The following is a 24,134-nucleotide window of genomic DNA, read 5'->3' on the forward strand; positions in this document are numbered from 1 at the left end:
TTATGCTTTTCTTGTTTCTGTTATACCTTCTCCCTGTAAACTTACGGAATCTTTATGCTTGCGATAGTGCATTTGTGATTAAAGGATGTATGACTTTCCTAAAATTCTGGTAGCTTTTTACCATAATTTTTTTTTTTGTTTTCTTTTCTTTACAAGTATTTCTAAAACATTTCTTGTGAATTGTAATTTCTTGTTATACTGGTTAAATCTCTTTCTTTGTTGTTAGTTCCTTCTGCTCTTTCTAACATAATTAAAGGCTTTTCTATTTTGAGCCTTCATTTATGCCATATGTACAGAAAAATTACAGAAAACTACTAGATAATACTTTCCAGTAGTTTGTGCAGTTAATTCAACTCCTTTGTTATTTAAGCTTGTATCATTGGTTGCACCTACCTTGACTGCCCCTGAAGCATATTAAGCTTTAGGAGCAATCATAGTCTTATTTTACACATAAAAGAGTATACTGTTCCTATTCCCATCTTTTGTAATACTCAGATTTATCTTATCGCTATTAGGGATTATCCTGATATCACATATCTAATTTCTCTTTGGCATAAACACAAAACAAATATTGTTTCCTCTGCATGAAAAAAAAAAATGGATTTTCTTTTTCACTCCCATTGTTGCAATTGTATATCGCAATATACTTTTGTAAATATTTATCATTTTTGGTTGGTGAGTTTCTAAAAATTCTAACTACTTTTCTTATTTTTGTTACAAGAGGAGATAAACAATTGTGATTCAGATCATGAGGAACAGTACCCCTAAAACTATTTTCTATAATTACACCACACTCATTATCATCCTCATCATCGTCATTTTCCTGTTCAGATTCTACAAAATTATTAAATCCAGATTTTTCTTCATTTACTTTTGACTTCTAAAGTACCTCTGCTACTGCTTAGTGTATAACATGGACCAAACAAAGCTGCTGTTAGGCATCGATTAGTTTACCAAATTTGGTCATAACTGATGCACCGTCAGTTGTTATGCAAATTACGTTTTTAGAAAGACACAGACCGTATTCACCGATTTTTCTCTCTACAAGTTCTAAGCAATTCTTTGCTGGCATATTACTATACATACGCACTAATCCAATATTCCACAAAATTTCTCCAACAGAGTGAACAATTATATTTAAATATCGTCTATTGCATAGTGATGTCCACTCGTAAAAATTCAGACTAAATTTTTTACCTTCTGATTTAAATTGAGCTATTTCATGTACTACCGTTTTTCGAATATGATTGCTGTAATTCAGTACCATTTTTTTTTTAATGATTACTGGCGATTTGGGTAAATCACTGAAACCTCTCTCGATCAATCCTTTTCTGATATCAATGGAAGAGGAGAAAAGATGGAATGGAAGCCATCATAAGCTGTCATACAAGCCAGTACTTCTGACAGTTTTTCTCTTTTATCACTCCTGAAATAATTGGTCAATAAAAATTTTGGCTTTGCCTCTTTTGTTGTAGTAAGTTCATCATTCTCTAAGTTAGATGCCTGCACATCTCTTTTTCTTAAATTTATATCATGTATTGCCTTCAAATGCATATGGAGCCCACTTGTAGATCCACCACCACCACATCGAATTTCTTTTGAACATTTTTTACATTGTGCTAGCTGACCATTTTTTCCTGTCAAATAATAAAATCACACTGAAGACTTACTGCTTCCTTTTCTGTGTTCTATAAAGACATTTTTTGTGTCTGTTGAGCCTCTAAATATAAAATTAATAACAATTTAAATTTAATAAAATATAAAAAAAAATACCTTTTTTACTTTTTATGGCACTATATCCATATTAATGAAAGAAATGGATTGACATTTAAGCTTGGTGAGGAAACCAGATTGAGTTTTGTGGGGGGGAAGTGTGGGTATTTATTTATTTATTTTTATTTCCCCTGTTTCTTAGTATTTCTGTCAGCAACAGATTGTTGTTATTATTTTCGTACAACAGCTCTCCGCAAGTACTAAGGCCCACATGCTACCTGACTGCATTAAAATATCAGAATATCCAGGAGCTGAGAGATTTTCCCATATAATATATATTTATATTATATGGTAGCTGTCAGTTTCTCATGAGCAATGACACAAATATTATAAAACAGTCATTTATCATACAAAACTACTTACAAGTATATACGTAACTGGCATTCATTTGCATTTAAACTATTTTTATTGTTTTTCTTATTTAATCCATTAATAGTACATGCTAGCTATCATTTCCTTAAAATTTCTCTGAATTAATATCAGCTCTCTCTCTCTCTCTCTCTCTCTCTCTCTCTCTCTCTCTCTACAGCTACAAACATTAAACTAATTCAATCTTAATGACTTCCTCATATTTCTCTTATTCAGAAATTCTCTTCACAACAGCATTCTGTAAGTTAACTTAATACTAACAATTCTACATATCTTTTTTAATTTAGCAATATCAATTTTCTTTACAACTTCAACCAATAAACCAACTCAATACTAAACATTTCCTTATATTTCTCTTAATTTCAACTTCAACCTTACTCCAAAATAGTGGGGGGGGGGTTGCACTAAAAATTGTGTAATAGCATCTGATTAGATGTACATAGGTATATGTAAACTACAAAATATTTTAATATTAAAATTTAAATTACTATATAAATATTAAAATATATTAACTAAGATTAAAACAAAAAGTACATGCCAGTAAAGCGTAAGTATAAATGAACCATACATAATAAAACTAAACAAAAAGAGGGGGTGAAGAAAAAGGGTATTGCAGAAAGAACACTCCTAAAATAATTTAGAAAGACCAAAATGTACAATACCCAAATTGTTGTGGATAGAGTTTGTCTCCTTTTTAGTGATATTTCACATAATTTGGACCTAGTGCCATCAGAGGGGTGCTGCTAAATTTTCAATTAATTGGCATTTTCTAAAATACTGTATATATTTTGGCATTGTACATTTCGGCTTTTCTAAATTATTTTAGGGGCGTTCGTTCTGCGATACCCTTTTTCTTCACTCTCCCCCCCACTTTTGTTTAGTTTTCTTATGTATGGTTCATTTATATTTTCACTCTACTAGTTTGCCATTCTGTTGGAATGTACTTTATTTGTTTTAATCTTAGTTATAAGCAGCAGGTACTGGAATGTGCATCAATGCACCCACTATGTTTGCAATACTAATTTTCTTTTTCTTTTGTTATTTTCATGATAAATTTTCCCCATTTTTAATTAGTTAATGTTTTCATTCTATTAAAATATATTTACTGTTAATATATTTTAATATATTAAATGATAATATAATTTAATATATTAAATAATAATATATTTTAATAATGTTAATATATTTTACAAGCAGCATGCTATGTGAAATCGTGCTAATTGAAGTTAATAATCAATACAAAATAGCGCCTTTTTTTTCCAAGACCAATCAATATTTTTAAAAATAAGTTTTTTTATGGCAATCTAATGTATAGCAGTATAAAGGCAAAGGATAATTATAAATATTTGCAGTACAGCAATCAAAAGTTTATTGAAATTAAAAAATTACGATATATAACTCACTTTATTTTTTTGCAAAATATTTCAAAAGGCTGGTTTGTGCAGAATTTTCTTTCTTCCTTTCATCATAAATTCGCTTGTATGGATACACATCTTTTTCAATGTTCCTGAAAATTTGCATACTGCGTTCGATATCTGGGTCTGCATCCATGATTAGTTTCAAATTTTCAGCTGCGTGAAATATTCCTTCTAGTTCTTTTAATGTCAACTTCTTTTCTTGAACATTTTCTTCCTTGCAAATTTCCACCTCATCATATGCTCGTTGTTCATCAATATTAAGGAGATCTGAATCATTTAATTGTTCTTAATGTGATTCCAGCAATTTGCGAACATCACTGTTGTCGATTTCATCAAGGCCTAGATCTCTTCCAATATTTGCTATTTCATCAATAACAGTGTTGACATGAGTGAAACTACAGAAATCATTTGCGCAATGTGGCAAAATATGCTTCCAAACTGCTCTCATATTGCTGGATGTTACTTCAGACTATGATTCATGAATATTATCTATTGCTTTCCTGATGTTGTAATTTCTTCAAAATTCAACTAAAGAAACTGCACCATCTCCAGTCAATTCAATTGCGCAAGCAATCTTCAATTGCTTGCGCAAATGTTCTGTGTAAATAATAGGCCTTAAAAGTAGCGATTATGCCTTGATCCATAGGCTGAACGCAATGTAAAAGACTTGTCATATTTGGAGGTAAAAAAATAACTTTCATGTTTCACACAAATCAGAAAGTACTGGTGGATGGCCCCGGGGCATTGTCTATAATTAAGATTTTGAATGCAAGATCATTTTCTTCACAGTAGGCCTTAACTTTCAAACAAAAAAAGCTAGTGAACCACTCTTCAAATAGCGCTTTCATGACCCAAGCTTTTCTATTAGAGCGCCAAACAACAGGTAGGCTTGCTTTGTTAAAACCTTTACCATCTGGGAGTTTCATTTCTATAAATAACCATGGGTTTTAATTTCAAATCGCCTTCTGCATTGCCTCCCAATAAAAGTGTTATTCTATCTTTGGAAACTTTATAGCCTGGTTGAGCCTTTTCTTTTTTTGCTAGAAAGGTTTTTTTGGCATTCATTTCCAAAAAAGGCCTGTTTTTTCATCAACATTAAATATGTATTTGACTGCGTAGCCGCCGTCATCAACACTTTTCTTTAAAATTTCAGGATATTTCGTGACTTTATCTGCACTTTATCTGCACTTGCCGCTTCTCCAGTCAATGCAACGTTATGCAGTCCTGTTCTTTTCTTAAAATGTTCAAACCAGCCTTTACTGGCAGTGAAAATTTTCTTCCGTTTCCACTTCAATCACTTTTTCTTTTGAAGAACTTGCTTGAACATTTTCTTCAGTTACTGCTCTACCCAAGTTTTCTATTGTTGACTTTTCCTTTAACATTGCAAAAATACTCAAGGCTTTTGTTTTTATGGTCATTGTGCAGATTGGCATTCTTTTTTGATTGCAGACTTCTATCCAAATGGCTAAAAGACGTTTCACTTCTATTTCTTGTGGTTTGTGTGCGTGCTGATGATGATGAAGCAAGCTTACCTTTTTCCTTATATGCGCTGGCTTTACTTAAAATTGTCCGAACCGTTGATTCAGGCATTCCAAGATGTCGAGAAATTTGTATTTTAACATCACCATCTTCAAATCTTTTTATGACTTCAATTTTTTCATCTAACGTTATCACTTGTCTTTTCTTTTTACCAGAGACACTATCAGATACGCTTTTCCTTTTATCCATAGTTAATAATTACGTAATATATAAAAAATTTAATAGAAATTAATGTAATTAATTAGTATGCATAATAATTAATGGCGGGAGATACACAGGAGTCTGCACGTTAATACGCAACGCAATAACAACTGAAAGCAACTGATCTGCATGTATGTAATAAATGCAGTGCGGCCGGTGTTGTCCTTCAGAGTGCATAATGTTAGAAAATATTTCAATTGTTGTAATAATACACATGTGAAATAATCCATTTCTTTTTATTTTCTTATGGTAGAAAAACAAACTAGCTACTCACACTGTATTTTGCTTTCGTTTTTGTTTATTTCTCAATGGAGAAGGTATGATGCGACGCAAAAAAAACAATAACTCCCTTTTGTGAACAGAGCCGCGCACTCACTAAAAAAACAAGGAATGTGTTTCTATAATGTTCTCTAATGTTATGCATACTTTATCAGTGTATTTACATTCGTAGCTTAGTACTGACTTTCGTAGCATTACCAGCTTCAATTTATTTAGGCCAAGCCAAAATACCGCACAAATTTTGATTTGTGCTAATTGAAAATTGGTAGCTAAATATAAACTGTGCTAATTCGAGTCTCGTGCTAATCGAGGGATTCATGTGCAATCATCCGGTTCTGTAGAGAAACTCCTCATTAAAGACTGTCTCATACAGATCCATAAATAACAATAAAACACTGAATGACTAAAGAAAAACATGTATGCATGTATGTGTGTAACTGTTGAAAAACATTTGAAGAAATTACGTTCAGTATAGCGTCAGCACCTGGAACAGAGTTCAACTCCACCAGTTATCATCCTATTGTTTACAGAATGCTGTAGTTTGGTCAAATGGAAATCACATGTGGTTTGTGTGTGTGCCACCTTAACCAGGCAGCAAAGGGATACCCAATACCCATCCTCAACACGATGAGGTGGGCCTGTATTAACTTAATTGCCCAAAAAGGGGACAGATCCCACAAATAACGAAGGCAGTGCTAAATCTGTGGGTGCTAGCAGATTTATTTAGTTTCCCATACTAGAGAAAAAGAAAAGAAAGAAAGAAGTAACTGAAGGCTTTTGTATTTCAGTACTGCTAAGGATAATGCTGAAAGGCAAGCAGGAAGTGAGAAGGATCCATTAATACTGTATATATTAAAATTTATTTTACTAGCGTACAGTATATCGTGTTAAATAAATGTTTCCCATAATTTTTTTTTTTTTCATTCTCAAGCATAGTTACTTAATAATTTTATATTATTATGCAATATTGCTTATAAAAATGTAGTACTGGAAATATTTTATAATATAAAAATTTAAGAACTATTATATGATTTCAGTGGTTCATGATAAAAATATTATGTTGAAAGGAGTTCACGAGTCAGAAAAGGTTGGGAGCTGCTGCTCTAAAACAATCTAAAACTTTATCTTAGCACCCTTTCCAATACAACATAGTCAGAGAACTTACCTTCCTTCTCTTTTACAGTGGGGTTCCTTTGTGAGGATTCCTTCCACAGAGTGCTGCAATTCTTCCTTCTTAGTTAAACTCTGCCGTATAGCTTTTCCAGTACTGTCTTATTTCAGGAACAGTTCTCTGTTAATACTGGACCCCGGGTGCCAAGTGTTATAGTGATCAAGCGATTTTCTGAGTGATTCATAGAGTGATTACTTACTCCTAGCCACAGTTCTTTAGTTTAAAAGTTTTTTACGCTTTATTTAATAAATAACTTAGTCTTACAAATTGTAAGCTAGTTTCAGAAAGGAAAATCATCTTTCTTTTTTCCTTTAAACTAACACTAACTTATATATTGCTTGGTCACTCTAGTGGCACTGCTCCTGCCTCCCCGTGGTGGGCCAGTAACCTTGGAGAAGAAATCCACTCTCCCAGGGCTGAAAGAGGCAAAGATGGATAACATAATGTTTCCACCTTTAGAACCATCGTGCTCAAGAAATCACATAGCTAATTTTCTCAACCAAAGAGGTTGAAAACAGCCCCTCAAGAGGAGGAGATACCAGCTTTCCTCATATTACATTCACTATCAGACGAGCCTATGAGTAAATTATCACCATTTCTTGTGCAAAAGTGCATTGAGACTGCAGCAGGTTCACCTAAAACAGTTAGGCGACTCCAGTCTGGTGATCTTTCAGTTGAGACTACCCAACCTCAACATTCTGCGAAGCTATTAAAGCTAACAACATTTGCAGGACATCAATAAAAGTTACTCCCCATGCTACCCTAAACTCCTCTAAGGGAGTAATAACAGAATGGGATTTATTAACTGTGTCAGTGGAGGAAATTGTCAAAGAGCTTCATGAACAAAAGGTCATCCATGCAAGGAGAATTACGACTCGCAAAGATGGTAATCTTGTTCCAACAAGGGGCATAACTTTTACTTTTAACACTCCTAGCTTACCAACATCTGTGAAAGCAGGATATCTGCATTGCTTTGTCCGACCATACATCCAAAATCCCATCAGGTGCTACAAATGCCAAAAGTACGGACACTCCCAGACTACATATCGAGGTGAGGCAATATGCCCCAACTGTGGGTCAAAAGAGCATAACCAATCTGATTGCACCATTGCCACTCCACATTGCCCAAATTGTAAGGGTAACCACCCAGCTTTCTCAAAACATTGTAGAAGTTGATAGTTTAAATAGATTCAAAGCAGAACTTGACAAACATTTGGAGCGGGGGATGGGTGAAATAAGGGTTTTTTTTTTTTTTTTTTTTTGGCTGATGCTATATAATCTTGCTTTCTTGCATCATGTTTTTTTTTAGGAGCATTAGCAACTAAGGCCATATTGCTCCGGGGATATGCGGTGGTCATTCCCTGACCTTTCTGCATCCTCCGTATTTGGTGGTCACAGACTTGAACCCCGGTCTAATCAAGAAGCGTGTGCTACGCACTGCTGCTCCTGCCCACCTGGCTACAGAGGCGCCCTTGCTAATGCTAATATGTGAACTATGGAAGCAAGGGAAAAAAATTCAAAAATATAAAGTAGAAAACAAAGTGACATACCCAGAGGCGAGAAGACAAATAATGAAAACAGAGACCAAGTGTACGTATGCCACAGCCACCCAACATTTCCACTCAGTGGGAATTCAAACTGATGTATCAGTTCCTCCAAATGTGTCTATTGCTAATTGGGCACGTTCATTACTCTCTAATCCAAAACAGTCTCCTTCGCAACAAACAACAGAACAAGCTAGTAATACCCCAATTATCATACCAACTGATGTTTCCTCAACAATAAAACCAAAAGTGACAGAAACTACGAAACTGCAATCATCACTCTCCACTGGAATGAACATTGATCAACAGCATGCTTCAGACGATGGCATATTAGAACTTTTTTTTTTTTTTTTTAATGTAAACCCCAAACACGAGAGGTGTTAGAACCTATAGTACTTAGTACCGTGCTTGGGTTGGAGGTTGAGAAGACAAAAGAAGATATTTGTTGACATTGGACTTGAACTTCTGTAGACTGTAATTTTCAGGAAATACGTATGAAGGAAGGTTATTCCAGAAAACGGCAGTTGAATGAATAAACGAGGGAGATGAAAAGTTGGTTCTGTGAGTTTGAAGTTGGACAGTAAATGGATGTTGGCTGGTGGCGGCACATGTTCGGACTGTTTTGAAAGAGAGAGCAGGAATTACAGAAGCTAATTCAGAAGAACAGTGCCTATGGAGGTATCTGTAGAAGAGGCATGCAGCAGAAACAGTACGTCTATGAGACAGCAAGTGCAGAGACTGTTAGAGATGAGTCATTAATTAACCTAACTGCCCTCTTCTGAATGGAATCAAGAAGCCTGAGAGAGGTTTTGAGGGCACCACCCCAGATGTGGGAACAATATTCCATGGCAGGGCGGATTTGCGATTTATACAGAGTGAGCAGCTGTTTGGAAGAAAAGTAACGCCGAGAGCGAAAGAGAAAACCAAGTTTTTTAGATACAGAAGAAGCAATATTTGTAATGTGCTTGTGCCAAGAGAGAGAGATTAGAAGTCAGGGTAATCCCCAAAAGAGATATATCATTTTGCCTAGAAATCAGAGTGTCACTAAAGATAAGCATAGGAGCAGAAGAATCCTTTTTGCGAGATATAAGACAAGACTGAGTTTTAGAATGTTTGAAATCAATTAAGTTGTCTTTGCCCCACTGGAGAATTACCTGAAGATCGGCATTTAAGGAATTGGTAGCAGATTTTCGAGAAGTTGAAGCTGATTGAGCAGGACAAGGTTTCTCAAAATGGAAAGTGGAATGCAATGTGCTATCATCAGCAAAACTATGGATAGGATTTCCAATCAATGGAAGAAGGTCATTAATATATAAGAGGAAAAGAGTGGGGGAAAGAACTGAACCTTGGGGGACACCGGCATTAGTGGAGAAGTTAGAAGACAGAGAACCATCTACCATCACCCTCAGTGAGCGATCAGAGAGAAAACTGGATAACCAATTACTAAAAACAGTTGGCAAACCATAAGATGGAAGCTTGTTTAGAAGACCTTTATGCCAAACACGATCAAAAGCCTTTGACATGTCAAGAGCAACTACTTGTGTTTCACCGAACCTTTCCATTGAATTAGTCCATAAATGGGTAACATAAGCCAGAATATCACCAGTGGATCGACACTGACGGAATCCATACTGGCGATCGTTGATCAGACGGAAGGTTTCTAGGTAGTTTAAAATTTGGCGGTTGATTGATTTCTCCATTTTTTAGAAAGAGTAGAAGTAATTGCAATGGGACGATAATTGGATGGGAGGGATTTATCACCATTTTTAGGAACTGGCTGGATATGAGCAAATTTCCAAGCAGAAGGAAAAACACCTTTGGAATAAGAAAGTGAAAAAAGGCGGCAAAGAATAGGAGCAAGTTCAGGAGCACAGGTTTTGAGAACAAGTGGAGAAATACCATCGGGACCTGGAGCTTTCTTAGCATCAAGATTCGTCAAAATCCTTCTGACATCCTTTTGACAGAAGACCACAGGAGGCATTGAATGGAGCGTGTTGGGAATAGTGGGAGGTGTTTTACCAAGATCGTTGATGCATGAGTTGAAAGAAAAATGGGATGCTAGCAGGTCAGCTTTATCCTTGGCTGAAGTGACAACAGAACCATCTGGTTTGGACAGAGGTGGGAGCAGAGATGGGCAAAAGTTGCGGCCAATAGCTTTGGCAAGAGACCAGAATGCTCGGCTACCATTAGGGCAAGAAGCAAGTTTTCTACTCTTAGCCTGTTCAAACTCTAGTTTGGACTGATTAATAACTGCTTTACAATTGTTGCGAGCTTTGGTGTAGGCAGAAAATGAAACTGAAGAATTAGAAACAAGCCAATTACGATATGCAACATTCTTCTCTTGAAGAGCCTTAGCACATTTATTGGAAAACCAATGTTTAGATAAAGGACGAGATTTTAAAGTGGTGTGTGGGATAAAGGATTCCATTCCTGCAAGAATAATTTCACTGAACGATCTGAGCAAACGTTGACATCAGAACTTTTGAAACAGTAATCCGACCAAGGAAAAGAAGAAAAGAAGTCTCGCTACATGCAACCGATGAGGTGGATGTGACCTGTCCCACTTTCCCTAAGAAAGACAAAACAAAAATAGATCGATACAAGCAAGCTGCAGCTAAAAAACTGTCAGATCCGAAAACAACCCATAAAACCACATAATGGAAAGGTTCTTTCAATGGAATTGTAGAGGCTTCCACAATTCAAAAGATGATTTGCAGGATCTTATCGATTGGTACAAACCAGCTGGCATAGCCTTACAGGAAACTCTTTTAAATTCACGAGTGTTCCCTACCCTGAAAAAATATACTATCTTTAGACATGATAGGAGTATTGACACGTCAGCTCATGGAGGGGTGGCAGTTATTGTCAGAAACAACATTCCATCCAAATATATTTCTCTTCAGATACATTTTGAAGTAGTGGCAGTGCGCATTGTAATGGATATTACTCTTACAATAGTTTCTATATATCTCCCTCCTAAATTATCTCTTTCCTCAGATGAATTAGAAAATCTAATAGATCAGCTGCCAACTCCGTTCTGCTTACTTGGGGACTTAAATGCTCATCATCCACTATGGGGATCTCCATCAGTCGACAGAAGGGGTAAAATAATAGAATCCCTGCTTGATTCTCATAACCTTATCCTGTTAAACACTGGCAAACCCACCTACATCCATTCTTCTACCGGATCCATGACTGCAATTGACCTATCAATTTGTTCTGCCTCCATATATGCCAGTATGGAGTGAAAAGTTCTTGTTTACCCACTAAATAGTGATCATCTACCAATTCTTTGCGAGATTCAAACACAAGTAAACTTATCCCCATTGCAGCGACCCACTTGGAAATTCCATAGGGCAAGATGGAATGAATATGTCCCCCAAATTCAGTTTGATGATGATATAGTAAAGTCCCAGCCAATAGATATTGTCACCGATCACATAACAAAACAGGTATTACAAGCTGCAAATTCTACAATACCTAAATCTTTGCCTGGGAAATGCAAACACAGCAATTATTGGTGGAATCAGGAATGCACATATCCTAAACAGACAAAAATAAAGCCTGGAATCTGTTTTGAAAATTCCCCACAACTGCTAATCTCATTAACTTCAAAAGACTCAAGGCCAAGTTCTGACAAATAAAGAAAAGCAAAGAAAGATGCCTGGATAAGTTTTACTGCCATGATTAACAAAAGCAGAGATAACAGACTCATCTGGAAGAAAATTGAAGCACTTAATGGTAAATATGTGCAGTTCCTAGCTCCAATTCTAAATTGGAAAGGGCAGGAATTGTCCACATCAACAGAAATAGCAAATGCATTAGCCAAATCATTTGCTGGTATTTCAGCAGTGTCCACTTACAGCCGAACCTTTCAGAAAATTAAGGCATCTGTAGAACAAGTTAATTAAAATAAAATTCTCCACTCTGGCATCACATCCATACAATCAGCCATTCACTTTAACAGAACTTTTAGAGTCTCTGAATAAAACATCCAGTACCGCTGCTGGTCCAGATGGAGTATGCTACATAATGTTAAAAAAACTAAATAACAAAGCAAAAAATTCCATGTCGGATTTCTACAACAGAATATTTTTAGAAAATGCTTATCCGTACACTTGGTGGCACTCAATTGTACTAGCATTTCCAAAGCCAGGGAAGGATCATACCCAGCCACATAATTACAGGCCAATTTCTTTGACTAGCTGTTTAGGCAATGTCTTAGAAAAAACGGGGTTCACAAGAGGCTGACATGGTTTCTGGAAACTAATAATTTGCTGAACCGAAACCAGTATGGGTTTCGGAAGAATCGCTCAACCTTAGACGTGATGATCAAAGCAGAAGCAAACATCCGCAATGCTTTTGTAAGGAGACAACATCTGGTAATGGTTAATCTCGATATTGAAAAAGCCTTTGATACCACTTGGCGATATGGAGTCCTCCAGGACTTTCGTTCTTTTGGTTTGAGGGGACATTTACCCCAGTTTATTTGGGGTAAATATGTGAACAGTTTATCTAAATTATTCAAACAAGAAGAGGGTGTACCGCAGGGATCCATCCTATGTGCAACATTATTCGCTACAAGAATTACAAATATGACACGAGATATACCAAAAAAAGTAGAATCATACATGTTTGCTGATGACCTCATTATCTCTTGTCAGTCACAAACTATGAATGCCATTGAAAGGCAACTTGAACTGTCCATCACCAAAATAGAATCGTGGGCGTAACAGATGCTATAAGGAATGGCTATTCCTTAGCAGAAAATAAATCGACAGCAATTCATTTCTGTAAAATATGGAAATTATATACAGATCCTGAAATATATTTAAAAAACAACCAGATTCCTCTTACCAACAATTTTCATTTATTAGGTTTATATATAGATAATAAACTTAGTTTTTCCAATCATATAGCCTATCTTAAAATGGCCTGCCTAAAGAAATTGAACATCTTAAGAGCTGTCTCCCCTAACTCCTGGGGTGCCAATAGACACTTTCTCTTGCTTCTTTATAAAACTTTAATTCGGTCCTGATTAGATTACGGATCACCTGTCTATGACTCTGCAAGAAACTGTTCCTTGTTATGTCTGAATACCATTCAACATAGTGCCCTAAGGATAGCCACAGGAACCTTCATAACATCTCCAGTTCACAGCCTGTATATTGAGGCAAATGAACCCCCCACTGCATTTCAGACAAAAATCTTTGCTATGTAGCTATGCTACAAAAATTAAAAGTATTCCATCTCATCCCAGCTGGGAATACATGTTTGACCCTCAGTATATAATGCTATACCATAATAAACCTAATGAAAACCGCCCTGCAGGTCTTAGATTGCAAGAACTAATGGCTAGTTGGAACATTAACTTTCAGCAAATCCTCAAAGACCTTGATGCTCCTGAACAACCCTGGATTGAATCGACACATCCTTGTGATAATTTCTTTCTGAGATGGGGAAAAGGCTCCCTGCCAAACAACAACTTACAGCAACTGCATGAAGCCCACACCTTAGAAAACTCAGAGAAACTACCTATTTATACTGATGGCTCAAAAACAGATGCAGCTGTAATTGCTGCAGCAATTAGTTCTACATTCTCAATAGCTGTGCCTCTTCCTACAGAATGCAGTATCTATACTGCAGAATTATATGCAATAAAACTGGCCCTAGATAATATAACTAAGCAGCAATTCAAGCAAGCTCTTATATACACAGACTCCTTAAGTGCAGTCACTGCCATTCAATCTACTACTTCTTCCCACCATCCCATTCTGAAACAGATCCGGTCTCAATTATATCAATATCAAACATCCAAACAGATGGTCACATTCTGTTGGATTCCTGGTCATGCGGGCATCCCAGGTAATGAAAGTGTGGATCGTGCTGCTAAACATCCTGATAATGGATCTTTCTGCCATCAAAAAGTGCCATACACTGATTATAGATCCATTATTAGAACAGCATGTTGGAATCAATGGGCTGAACTGTGGTAAACTCAAGTCAATAACAAACTATTCCAGATTAAAAAAGAACCTCAACTGTGGACTTCTAGTTTCATGAGAAGCAGGCGAGAAGAAGTAATTTTGGCAAGACTCCAAATCGGTCATTCATATATAACTCATCTGTTCTTGCTTATGGGAGAGAATCCTCCTCAATGTTCCTTCTGTCAATCCTTTTGAGCATCATTGCCAGAATTAACTCTCCAGCTGATAATTCAGGTATTGCAATTTATTTCTACTATATAAATATGTGTGTGTGTATATATATGTGTGTGTGTGTGTGTGTGTATATATATATATGTGTGTGCCTGTGTGTGTGTATATATATGTGTGTGTGTGTGTGTGTGTATATGCATTTTATATATAGGGATCCGTAAATTTTTTTTGAATTTTGAAGGGGTCTTTGAACTTTTTTTGATTTTTGAAAGGTTCTGTAAATCTCAGTAGTTTGGAACCACTGCTTTACAGTATTGTGAAAATTGAAGGGGGAAAGCACTAAAGATGAGATGAAGATGCTAAAGTCTGCAGTAGGCTATCTGTAATTGGCTTCATTAGCAGTTGAAGGAATTCCATATACAGGCACATCCCGATTAACATAAATATTGTGTTCTGCGAAACTCTACATAAGTTGGAATTTCCCTAAATAAGCATTTAGGGAAATTCCGCACTCACAACAATGCGCACTGAATTTGATAGAAGCAAAAAAGAAACGTTTGACGAATAAGTAAATAGAATTATTCAATTTTTTTATCTCATACACAGGAAAAATTACAAAAATGTACAAAAATTTAAAAATTATAAAATTATAAAAAGAGAGAGGAGACAGGCATAACAACGTCAGCAAGTTTTACCTTTTGAGAATTTTGCCAGAATTAACTCTCCAGCTGAGAAGCACGCCACTGCAGAAGTTAAATGGGGTTTTTTCCAACACATCACAAAAATTCTCTGCAACTGCAGAATTGGCACTGGTGACTTCACCACATACTTTAATGTTTTGGAAACCAGCATAGTGCTTGAACCTATTGAACTACCCTTTGCGTGCCATGAACTTGGCTTGGGGTTTGCTGTACTTATCATTATCTTTATAAATACTTGCTTGAATGGCTGTTAGATTCAGGGGCACTTGCTTCTGAATCTGATTTTCCATCCATATTATTAATAGCTTTTCCATCTTCGATATAGCACCTGAATGCTGTTTTGGGATCACTGTTGGGCACACTGGTCCTGGTGTGAAATATGTTGATCCTTTAACATGTTCTTTTATACGCACACTGTCCCTTAAAATAGTATTCACTGTTGAAGCAACGAGACCTAATTCTGTGCAATAGATGACAAACTTTGTCCTGCTTCATACTTCTTAATTAATCATCTTCATTTCTAAATCAATTTTGTTTTGTTTCCTAGCACTGCCAGCACACTTGCACCTTCTGTTGGTTGCTTTCCCTTCATCATTGTAATAAGTAAATAGCAATGAAGAGGAGATTTTGAAAATTTATTTGTTTTTTTTTATGATTGAAGATTTCAGTGAAGGAGGAACACATTTCACTATAATAACGTAAAAACTCACACAATTCCAGTTATCGGGATCATTGCAAAAGCAATAAGATCGAGTTTATTACCCATTTATAATTAGATGCACTAACAGAAAAGCCCAATATACTGGAAAGTGCAAATTGTTTTTATTGTTTTATGGTAGTGACCTCCAGAAGTGTGTTTTAGAAGAATATCACAAAAGCATTCAAAATTGATTCTTATACCGGAACATATGGAATGATGAAAGTGTAGTGAAATTTCCATTATAAAAATATCTTTTTAGAGAGATAAATAGCTTAATTATATAGCGAAAATTTCAACTTCCGAGGTCTTGGAATGAATTACCAAAAAAACCAATGTGTTATTGGGTTCACATTATGATATTTTCAGGCCTCTATAGCCGAGTGGTCAGGAGCGGGAGTGCAGTAGCACACACTCTTTGAGTAGCCTGGGGTTCAAGCCTCTGACTGCTAAATATGATCGATCTGCCAACCCACACTGGACCAGCCTGGCAGATTAGTCCATTTCCCTTAGCATGAATTGTTGAGGAGTCTTCCATCCTGCAGTGGGTTGATAATGGCTGCTGTTTATCTTTTATGACATTTGCAAATACCTTCATTTATTAGCATTAGCATTAGTAGAGGCATATGATGCAAGAAAGCAAGCTTATTCAGCATCAGCCAAAAAAAAAAACAAAAAAAACCCTCTCCCATTTCACCCCTCCGTTCGTTCGAAATACCTGTCCAGTTGAGCTTTAAATTTGTTTAGGCTATCAACTTCAACAACAAGTGATGGAAGTCGGTTCCACCAACCAACCACCCGCTGGCCAGAGGCAAATTTCCGCACATCTATCCGACATCCGTCCTTCCTCAATTTGAATTTATGCCCTCTGAGGTGATTATTCTGAGAAAGATGAAGAATCCCATTGGCATTGAGCATGCTCAAACCATTCAAAGCCTTATACACCTCTATCAGATCACCTCGCCGGTGCCTAGTCTCCAGACTCTGTAATTTGCAAAACTTAAGCCTTTCTTCGTAAGAGCAACCCTTTGTTCCATTTACTAATCTTGTTGCCCTTCTCTGTACCCGTTCCAGCAGCTCTACATCCTTCTTGAAATGAGGCCTCCAGACCTGTATACAGTACTCAAGATGTGGCCTAACCATTGCCTTATACAAGGGAATAATCACCTCCTTATCCCTGCTAGAAAAATTCCTGTATATCATTGACAAGACACCATGAGCTACTCTTGCAGCTCGTCTGCACTGCTCAGAGAACTTCATATCTGCCTGCACAATTACCCCCAGGTCCTTTTCATTCTCCACCACTGTCAGTGTAGTACCACAGAGTTGATACATTGCTCTGGGGTTACTGTTACCCATATGTAGTACTTTACATTTGTCAATGTTAAACTTCATTTGCCACCTCTCAGCCCATCTGTTCAACCTTTCCAGATCCTGTTGCAGCAGCATAGCGTCAGTAGTGTCCTTAACGACCCTGCCAACCTTTGTATCATCTGCAAACTTAGACATTAAACTTGATATCCCATCATCAATATCATTCATAAACACCGAAAACAACAATGGACCCAACACTGAACCTTGAGGAACTCCACTAATAACATTAGTCCACGTTGAGCAGTGTCCATTGATTACCACTCTCTGTCTTCTGCCACTCAACCATCCCCTTATCCATAGCAGCAATTTGCCTCCAATGCCACACTGCTCCAATTTGTGCAGCAGTCTTCCATGTGCAACAGTATCAAAAGCCTTTCTAAGATCCAAATATATAATATCAAAGTTATTCCCTGCATCCACTTCTTTTGTGACTACATCATAGTATCCAATCAAATTGGTCAGGCAAGACCTGCCCTTAACAAAACCATGCTGCGTCTGAGCTATAACTGAATTCTTGTCTAGATGATCCTGCAGTGCTTCTTTAACCAGTGCCTCCATTAATTTACCTGGAACAGAAGTTAAACTAACAGGTCTATAATTACTTGTGTCAGCCTTTGATCCTCCTTTGTGAATTGGGGTTACATTTGCACATCTCCAGTCTATGGGTACCTCCCCTGAGTCCAAAGAAGCTCTCATAATTATGGCTAGGGGTTTGCATACTTCCTTTGCTGCCTCCTTTAATATAACTGGATAGATCCCATCCACCCCAGGTGACTTTTTTATGTTTATCCTCAACAATCTCTCCTCCACTTTCCTCTCAGTTATTACAAAATCATCCAGCTCACTGCCAATGTTTACTTTACCTACATCATTCTCCTTCCTGAATAACTCCTCATGCGTGAATGTAGATGCAAAATACTCGTTTAGATTGTTAGCCACCTGAGCAGGATCCTCAACTGTTGAACCATCAATATCCAGTGGACCAATCTGATTCATCCCTTTCCTTCTCGAGTTCAAGTATGTAAAGAACTCCTTTATGTTTTTCTTTGCATCCTTTGCCAAGGATTTTTCGTAGTCTGCCTTTGCCTGCCTAATCTCCTTTGTGACTTGGTTACAGACCAACTTATATCTATCATAGGCTTCCATGTCACCCATTAATTTGTATGTATCCCATGCATTTTTCTTCTCTGCCACATGTCTCATTAGTCCATCTGACAACCATTTAGGCCTAAACCTTGAACAATATTTCTTAGTTGGTATGTAAAGCCTGGTAGCCACCAAGATTAGTTCCTTGAATGCTTCCCATTTTGAGTTTGCTGTTGGTAACATCATCAGTTGGTCCCACTGTATAGAATTTAAATACTGTCTAAGACCATCATAGTCGCCTTTACGAAAACAAAAACCCTTCCCTTTACCTCTGATGGTAGTTACCTCCTTAGTAAATCCCACTTCAACACACTGTGATCACTGCCACCTAGTGGTTCATTTATCTGCAGGTTCTTAATGCATGAAGAATCACTACTGATAATCAGATCAAGAGTATTGCTCCCTCTTGCCTCACGAACATGCTGATGTAGAAAACAATCATCCAATAAATCCACAAAAGCCTTGCTAGTGTGCGAGTGACCAACCCACGAATTCCAGTCAATATCTGGGAAATTAAAGTCCCCCATTATAAGACTCTCTGATTTACTGGCCCACTCTATTTCCCTGTACAATATATTATTATACTCATTAGAGTCATTAGGCCTATAGCACACTCCTACTCTCAATTTTGATTTCCCTATGCTTATGTCACACCAAACTGACTCGACACTGCCCTGTCCATCGATGTCAACTGGCTTCACTTCCTTTGACTTTATGTGTTTCTTAATTAATAGCATAACCCCTCCTCCCCTCCTGTCCTGTGTATCCTTTCTATATACATTGTATTCCCCAAATTCCAGTTCCGCATTACTTATATCTGTGTGACACCACGTCTCTGATATCCCAACAATATCTGCCTTTGATGTTTTGAGCAATACCTCAAATTCATCAAATTTATTTACCAAACTCCTAGCATTGGTGTACACGCAGGTATACATGCACCTGTTTCTATTCTTAGCTACCCTAACACAACCCATGTGTTTACTTGTAATGCAATGACTACCAGCAGTCTCTGAAATATCCTGCATCTTGTTTTTCAGACTTCTGCTCATTTGAATAGAAGCAGTGCAAGAATCACTTCCACCTCTGCCAGTGGCTACTGTTAATCTATTAGTCCTTGTATCCCCCCCAACTAGCAGTTTTCCGACCCACCTAACACTGCCTCGACAGCATCAGCAAAAATTCTTGCACCCTTTCTATTTAAGTGTATCCCATCCCTGTAGAAGCAATCTCTCCTGTTAACAAGTACAGTCCAGGCTGAAAAAAATTCTACCCCTTGAGCCTTGCACAATCCCTCCAGGGCCGAATTGATCGACAAGGCTCTCATCATATACTCCCTATCGTGTCTGGGCAGAATTGCAGACACTTTCAAGTTCAACCCTAATTCACGGCTTTTTTTCAACAGTGACCTATACTTGCTAAGTAATTCCGCCGGTCTCCTACTCTTAATATCATTAGTGCCAACGTGTACAACTATATCACCTTTTGTGCCCTTAAAAGATGATATCCGCTCTACAACGTCATCAACCTTTGCCCCTGGCAGACATACCCTGGTCCTATTCCACCTATCCTTTTTACAAAGCATGTTCCCCGTTTCCCTGACAATAGAGTCACCAACAACTACTAGTTCCTGTGGGACCAGCGCATTCTGCCTAGGGGGCTGCCCCTGTGTTGCCTGATGACCAAGTGCAAGCTCTGGCGTTGATGTGGGCTGCTGAGAGCTTGATGGGCCCCTCAATTTATTTCCTTCGAGGGCATCCACCCTGTCCTTCAAGGTCTCATAAAGGCCCATAACAACGCTGAGTTGTCGCCTGATTTCCTTGCACTCCTTAGATCGTGCACACACAAAGACATCCCCCTTGGCAGTATCATGTCCCGTACCCGACTGCTCCGCAAACATCAAGCAAACAGTGCATTTTAATAGACTGTGATTCAGAGGGCAACTGCCCCCCTCAGTTCTCCCCTGAACCACAGCACTCCCATTAGCTTGAGCCTTTTGCTTTGCTGCTCTGGTCAGAGTCATGATTCCAATTTAATTCAATAAAATTTAAAACAAAAATTAAATCCTTAAGTTATATCCCAAAACAGTTATGTTATATATATATATATATTTTTTTTTTTTTTTTTTTTTTTTCGGTATCTAGTGTTCCCTTTATACAACTTCCGTATCACGTGTACCACTATAGTTATGTATTAATTATTTGTTACGATTAAGTCGTTATATATATATATAGAGTTAAAAATACAATTTAATTGACAATAAAGTTTATCAAGATTAATAGATTTACTGATTAATTGACAATATTATATTATGCAGTATACTACACTAAGCTTATGCTATCGTGTAAAAATGGCGGGAATTCACGAACGGTATTTCTACGGACTCGTAAGTATTGATTAGCTTCGAAATCTCGCTATCTCAATTTAGAATAAACTAAGGATCCTGACTAGGTCTATAATCTACTTATAGAAGATAATTTGATATAACAATTGGTTAATAAATCGACTAAATTTGGTTAAAAGACCTCTCGTTCAATTTGTGACACGTGGATTTGATACCGTTACCGATACTAAGTAATATCTACGAAATCTCTGTCTAAGTTAAACTTTAAACTAAGTATCGTAACTAGGAATATAAAGCTACTCTAGAAAATAAGTTAATATGACAATTTAAACTAATAAAGCAGAAAATAAATCAGGAAAAACTTCTCTGTTTGAAAAGCTTTAAGGAGCAATTAAGGATGCAAAATACGTTTCCTCTAGGATGCAAAATACGTTTCCATGATTTTTTTAAGTTTGCACCGGCCAGCAAAAACTTACATAAAGTTGAATTTCTGTAAGTCGTGGAGTGGCTGTATATATATATATGCCACCCTTTCCTTGGTGAAAGGGTGGCATATGTATGAATGAGACTTTAGATGAGTTAACCTGACACTTCACAGGCAAGTATCGTCAGACAAATTATTGAACCTATCTTATAATAAAAGCACTGTATAACAATAAACGATTAGTTTCTTTTAAACTTAATCATTTGTTTCTGTATGTTTTATTTTATTGCATGTGCTAATTCATTGTTGAGAAGATAATTAAAATTCATTCTTTGTATTCATTTCAGCATAAAAAATGGGAAGGAGATGGTAAGTGCACTTTTTATTGAATATTTTTAAATGATTTAATGATCTTATTCATTAATTTTATGCTTCCATAATTACTGCTTTTCAAAAATATGAATTAAATATCTTTATATCTGACCAGCTGTGCTGATTGCCCATGGAAGAAAAGCAGTTCTGAAGGATCTTGAAGGAAAAGAGTAAGCATATTTTCAGATTTTTTATGAGTTTATGTAAAAAAAAAAAAAAAGAGAAAATAGTTAATTAATCTAAATGACTGTTGGTGATTTAGGTGTTAACTGTCCAACAGTTAGGTTAACTATTGGTCAAGCAAACTGGGTCTTATTTTTCTTTAAAAAAAAAAGAAGTTTGTAGTTTTATGATATACCCAATCTTTCTATATAGTCGACTTCTCTCTTTCTGTTGTATCTGTTTAAAAAGTTAACATGTCCCTCAAAATTGAGCTCTAAATGGACAAACAAATTATGCAAGAAAGCAAGCTTACATCAGCCAAAAAAAAAAAAAAAAAAAAAAAATCCCGTTTCACCTGTTCATTCCTTCTAATAGTTTGTCTATTTCTTTCTTGAATTTATTTAAGCTATTAACTTCCACAACAACAGAAAGAAGTTTGCTCCAGCAATCAACCACCTGCTGGCTAAAGGCAAACTTTCATACATATATTCTGCAACCGTCCTTCAATTTGAATTTATTCCTCCTCTTGTGTATAATCTGAGCAGTGACATCAGCATTGAGCTTGCTCAATCCATTCAAAGCCTTAAACACCTCAATCTTTTTTTTTTTTTTTTAATTCTTTTTTTTTAAATCAAACTTTTTTTTTTTTTATAATTTAATTTTGTTCCTCTACTGTTTTCTGTCCTCCCAGTCTCCATTCTTCAATTTCCTCTTTTCCATAGCCACCCTCACTTCCTCCATCCATGTGCTTCTGTGTCTTCCTCTCTTTTTCCTTCTAGGGGCTGTCCATTCTGTTGCTTTTTTTAGGTAATCTCTCTTTTCCCATTCTCTTATGAGAATGGAGAAAAATTTTGTTCTATTTTGTCGTTGATGTTTATTTGCAACAAAGTTGCAGCAGCAGATGGATTATCTATCAACATCATCTCAAAGAGTGGACCAGTTGTAGGAATCGAAGATATGTGAATGTTCATGTACACTACAATGAGGCTTCTTTGAATCTTGGTTTTATAAGTGTTCATGGGAACTATCCTGCAGAAAAAGGGTTATCTTTACTTCAGGAAAGATTACCTTTGAATTAAAACTTAAAGCAGTTGTGGTTGTATCAACTAGTGATAGTGCAGCAGTTATGGAAAAATTTGGAAAGTTATCACCGACTATTCAGCAGTTATGTTACAATCATGCACTTCACCTTGCTGTAACGAAAGCGTTTTACGTCAAAAAGTTGAAAGATGAAACATCAAAAACAAGCAGCAGTGGAAGCGAATACGATGCAGATTCTGAATATTTTATTATTATTATTATTATTATTAGCATTAGCTATATGGTGCAAGGAAGCCTAAGGCTTATGCTGCACCAGCCAAAAAAAAAAAATTCCTGAGAGAGGGAAAGAGAGAAATAGAAGGGAATCACCAAAAAAGAGAAGAATGATGATATCCAGCTCAGGACCCTGGGTGTGCCAAGCCCATACTCACCAGATGTGAGCCCCTGGGGTAATGAGAAAGATGAAAGCAACGACTCTGATTCAGATAATGTAGCTGGAGCCGATCAGTGTGATCTGCAAGATGATGTCTCTCCAGCAATTTTTAGTATAAGAAAAATTGTAAAACGTTTTAAATATTCTCCAGCGAGAAATTCTCTTTTTCAGCAGGAAATAATCAAGAGTGAAAAAATGGAACTACAAGTCATTTTAGATTGTAAAACACACTGAAACATTAGAAAGAATGATCGAAAGATTTTTAAAGATCCTGAATCCAATAAAAATTGTTTTATGACAGCTGAAGCTGGTCACTTATGGAAAGAGGAATATTATATAATTGTGAGAGATATGTTAAATTGCTTAAAATCTGTTCGATTAGCAGTTGAGGTATTAAGTAATCATGATGCAAATCTTCTAACAAGTGAAGGAATTTTTAAGTTTCTTTTTAGTAATTTGGATCACACTGCTTTGAGAGAGAAATAGAAGGGAATCACCAAAAAAGAGAAGAATGATGATATCCAGCTCAGGACCCATCTTGCAGATCACACTGCTTTGAGCAGAATTCTGTGTTTGAGCAGGATTATGCTTTTAAAAGAAATTAGAACTGAATTGCTTAAATACAGGAATCTAGTATCCCTCATTAAATATTTAAGCAATGTTCATTGTTTATATGAAGTGGAAAAGGATGACATTTTTTGCTTTGGCAAGCAAAATTGAAATTGCTCGATTAGCAAAATCATTAATGGAAAGACTTTTTAAAGGAAAATGTGCTTTAACAGAAGAAATGCAAAGAGAAGATGTGAATGTTGCTGTGGAAAACTCTGACATGAAATCAGAAACTGATCTAAAATCTGAATTAGCAAAAGCAATATCGATTTCAACAGCAAAACCAAAATCAGGGCAAGCAGACAAAATGTTTTCATTGTTAAAAAAGGAAATGAGCTTATATGTACCCTAACGCCCAACTTGAAGATGCTTTTCGATG

At 36.5% G+C, this 24,134-nt stretch overlaps 1 protein-coding gene across 1 annotated transcript in view; it reads left to right on the forward strand.

The window, feature by feature from the left end:
• The window catches only part of LOC150086038 (DNA repair and recombination protein RAD54B-like), a 354,517-nt gene that overhangs the window by 16,774 nt on the left and 313,609 nt on the right, over positions 1 to 24,134 (forward strand). The window contains exons 4-5 of the mRNA XM_090374778.1: positions 21,486 to 21,507; positions 21,626 to 21,680. Of these exons, the coding sequence (XP_090230904.1) occupies positions 21,486 to 21,507; positions 21,626 to 21,680 (77 nt within the window). The remainder of the gene's footprint in view (positions 1 to 21,485; positions 21,508 to 21,625; positions 21,681 to 24,134) is intronic.

This window comes from Mastigoproctus giganteus, chromosome 5, assembly GCF_048544385.1.
Source record: "Mastigoproctus giganteus isolate SK-2022 chromosome 5, ASM4854438v1, whole genome shotgun sequence".
Classification (NCBI taxonomy): Eukaryota; Metazoa; Arthropoda; class Arachnida; order Uropygi; family Thelyphonidae; genus Mastigoproctus; species Mastigoproctus giganteus.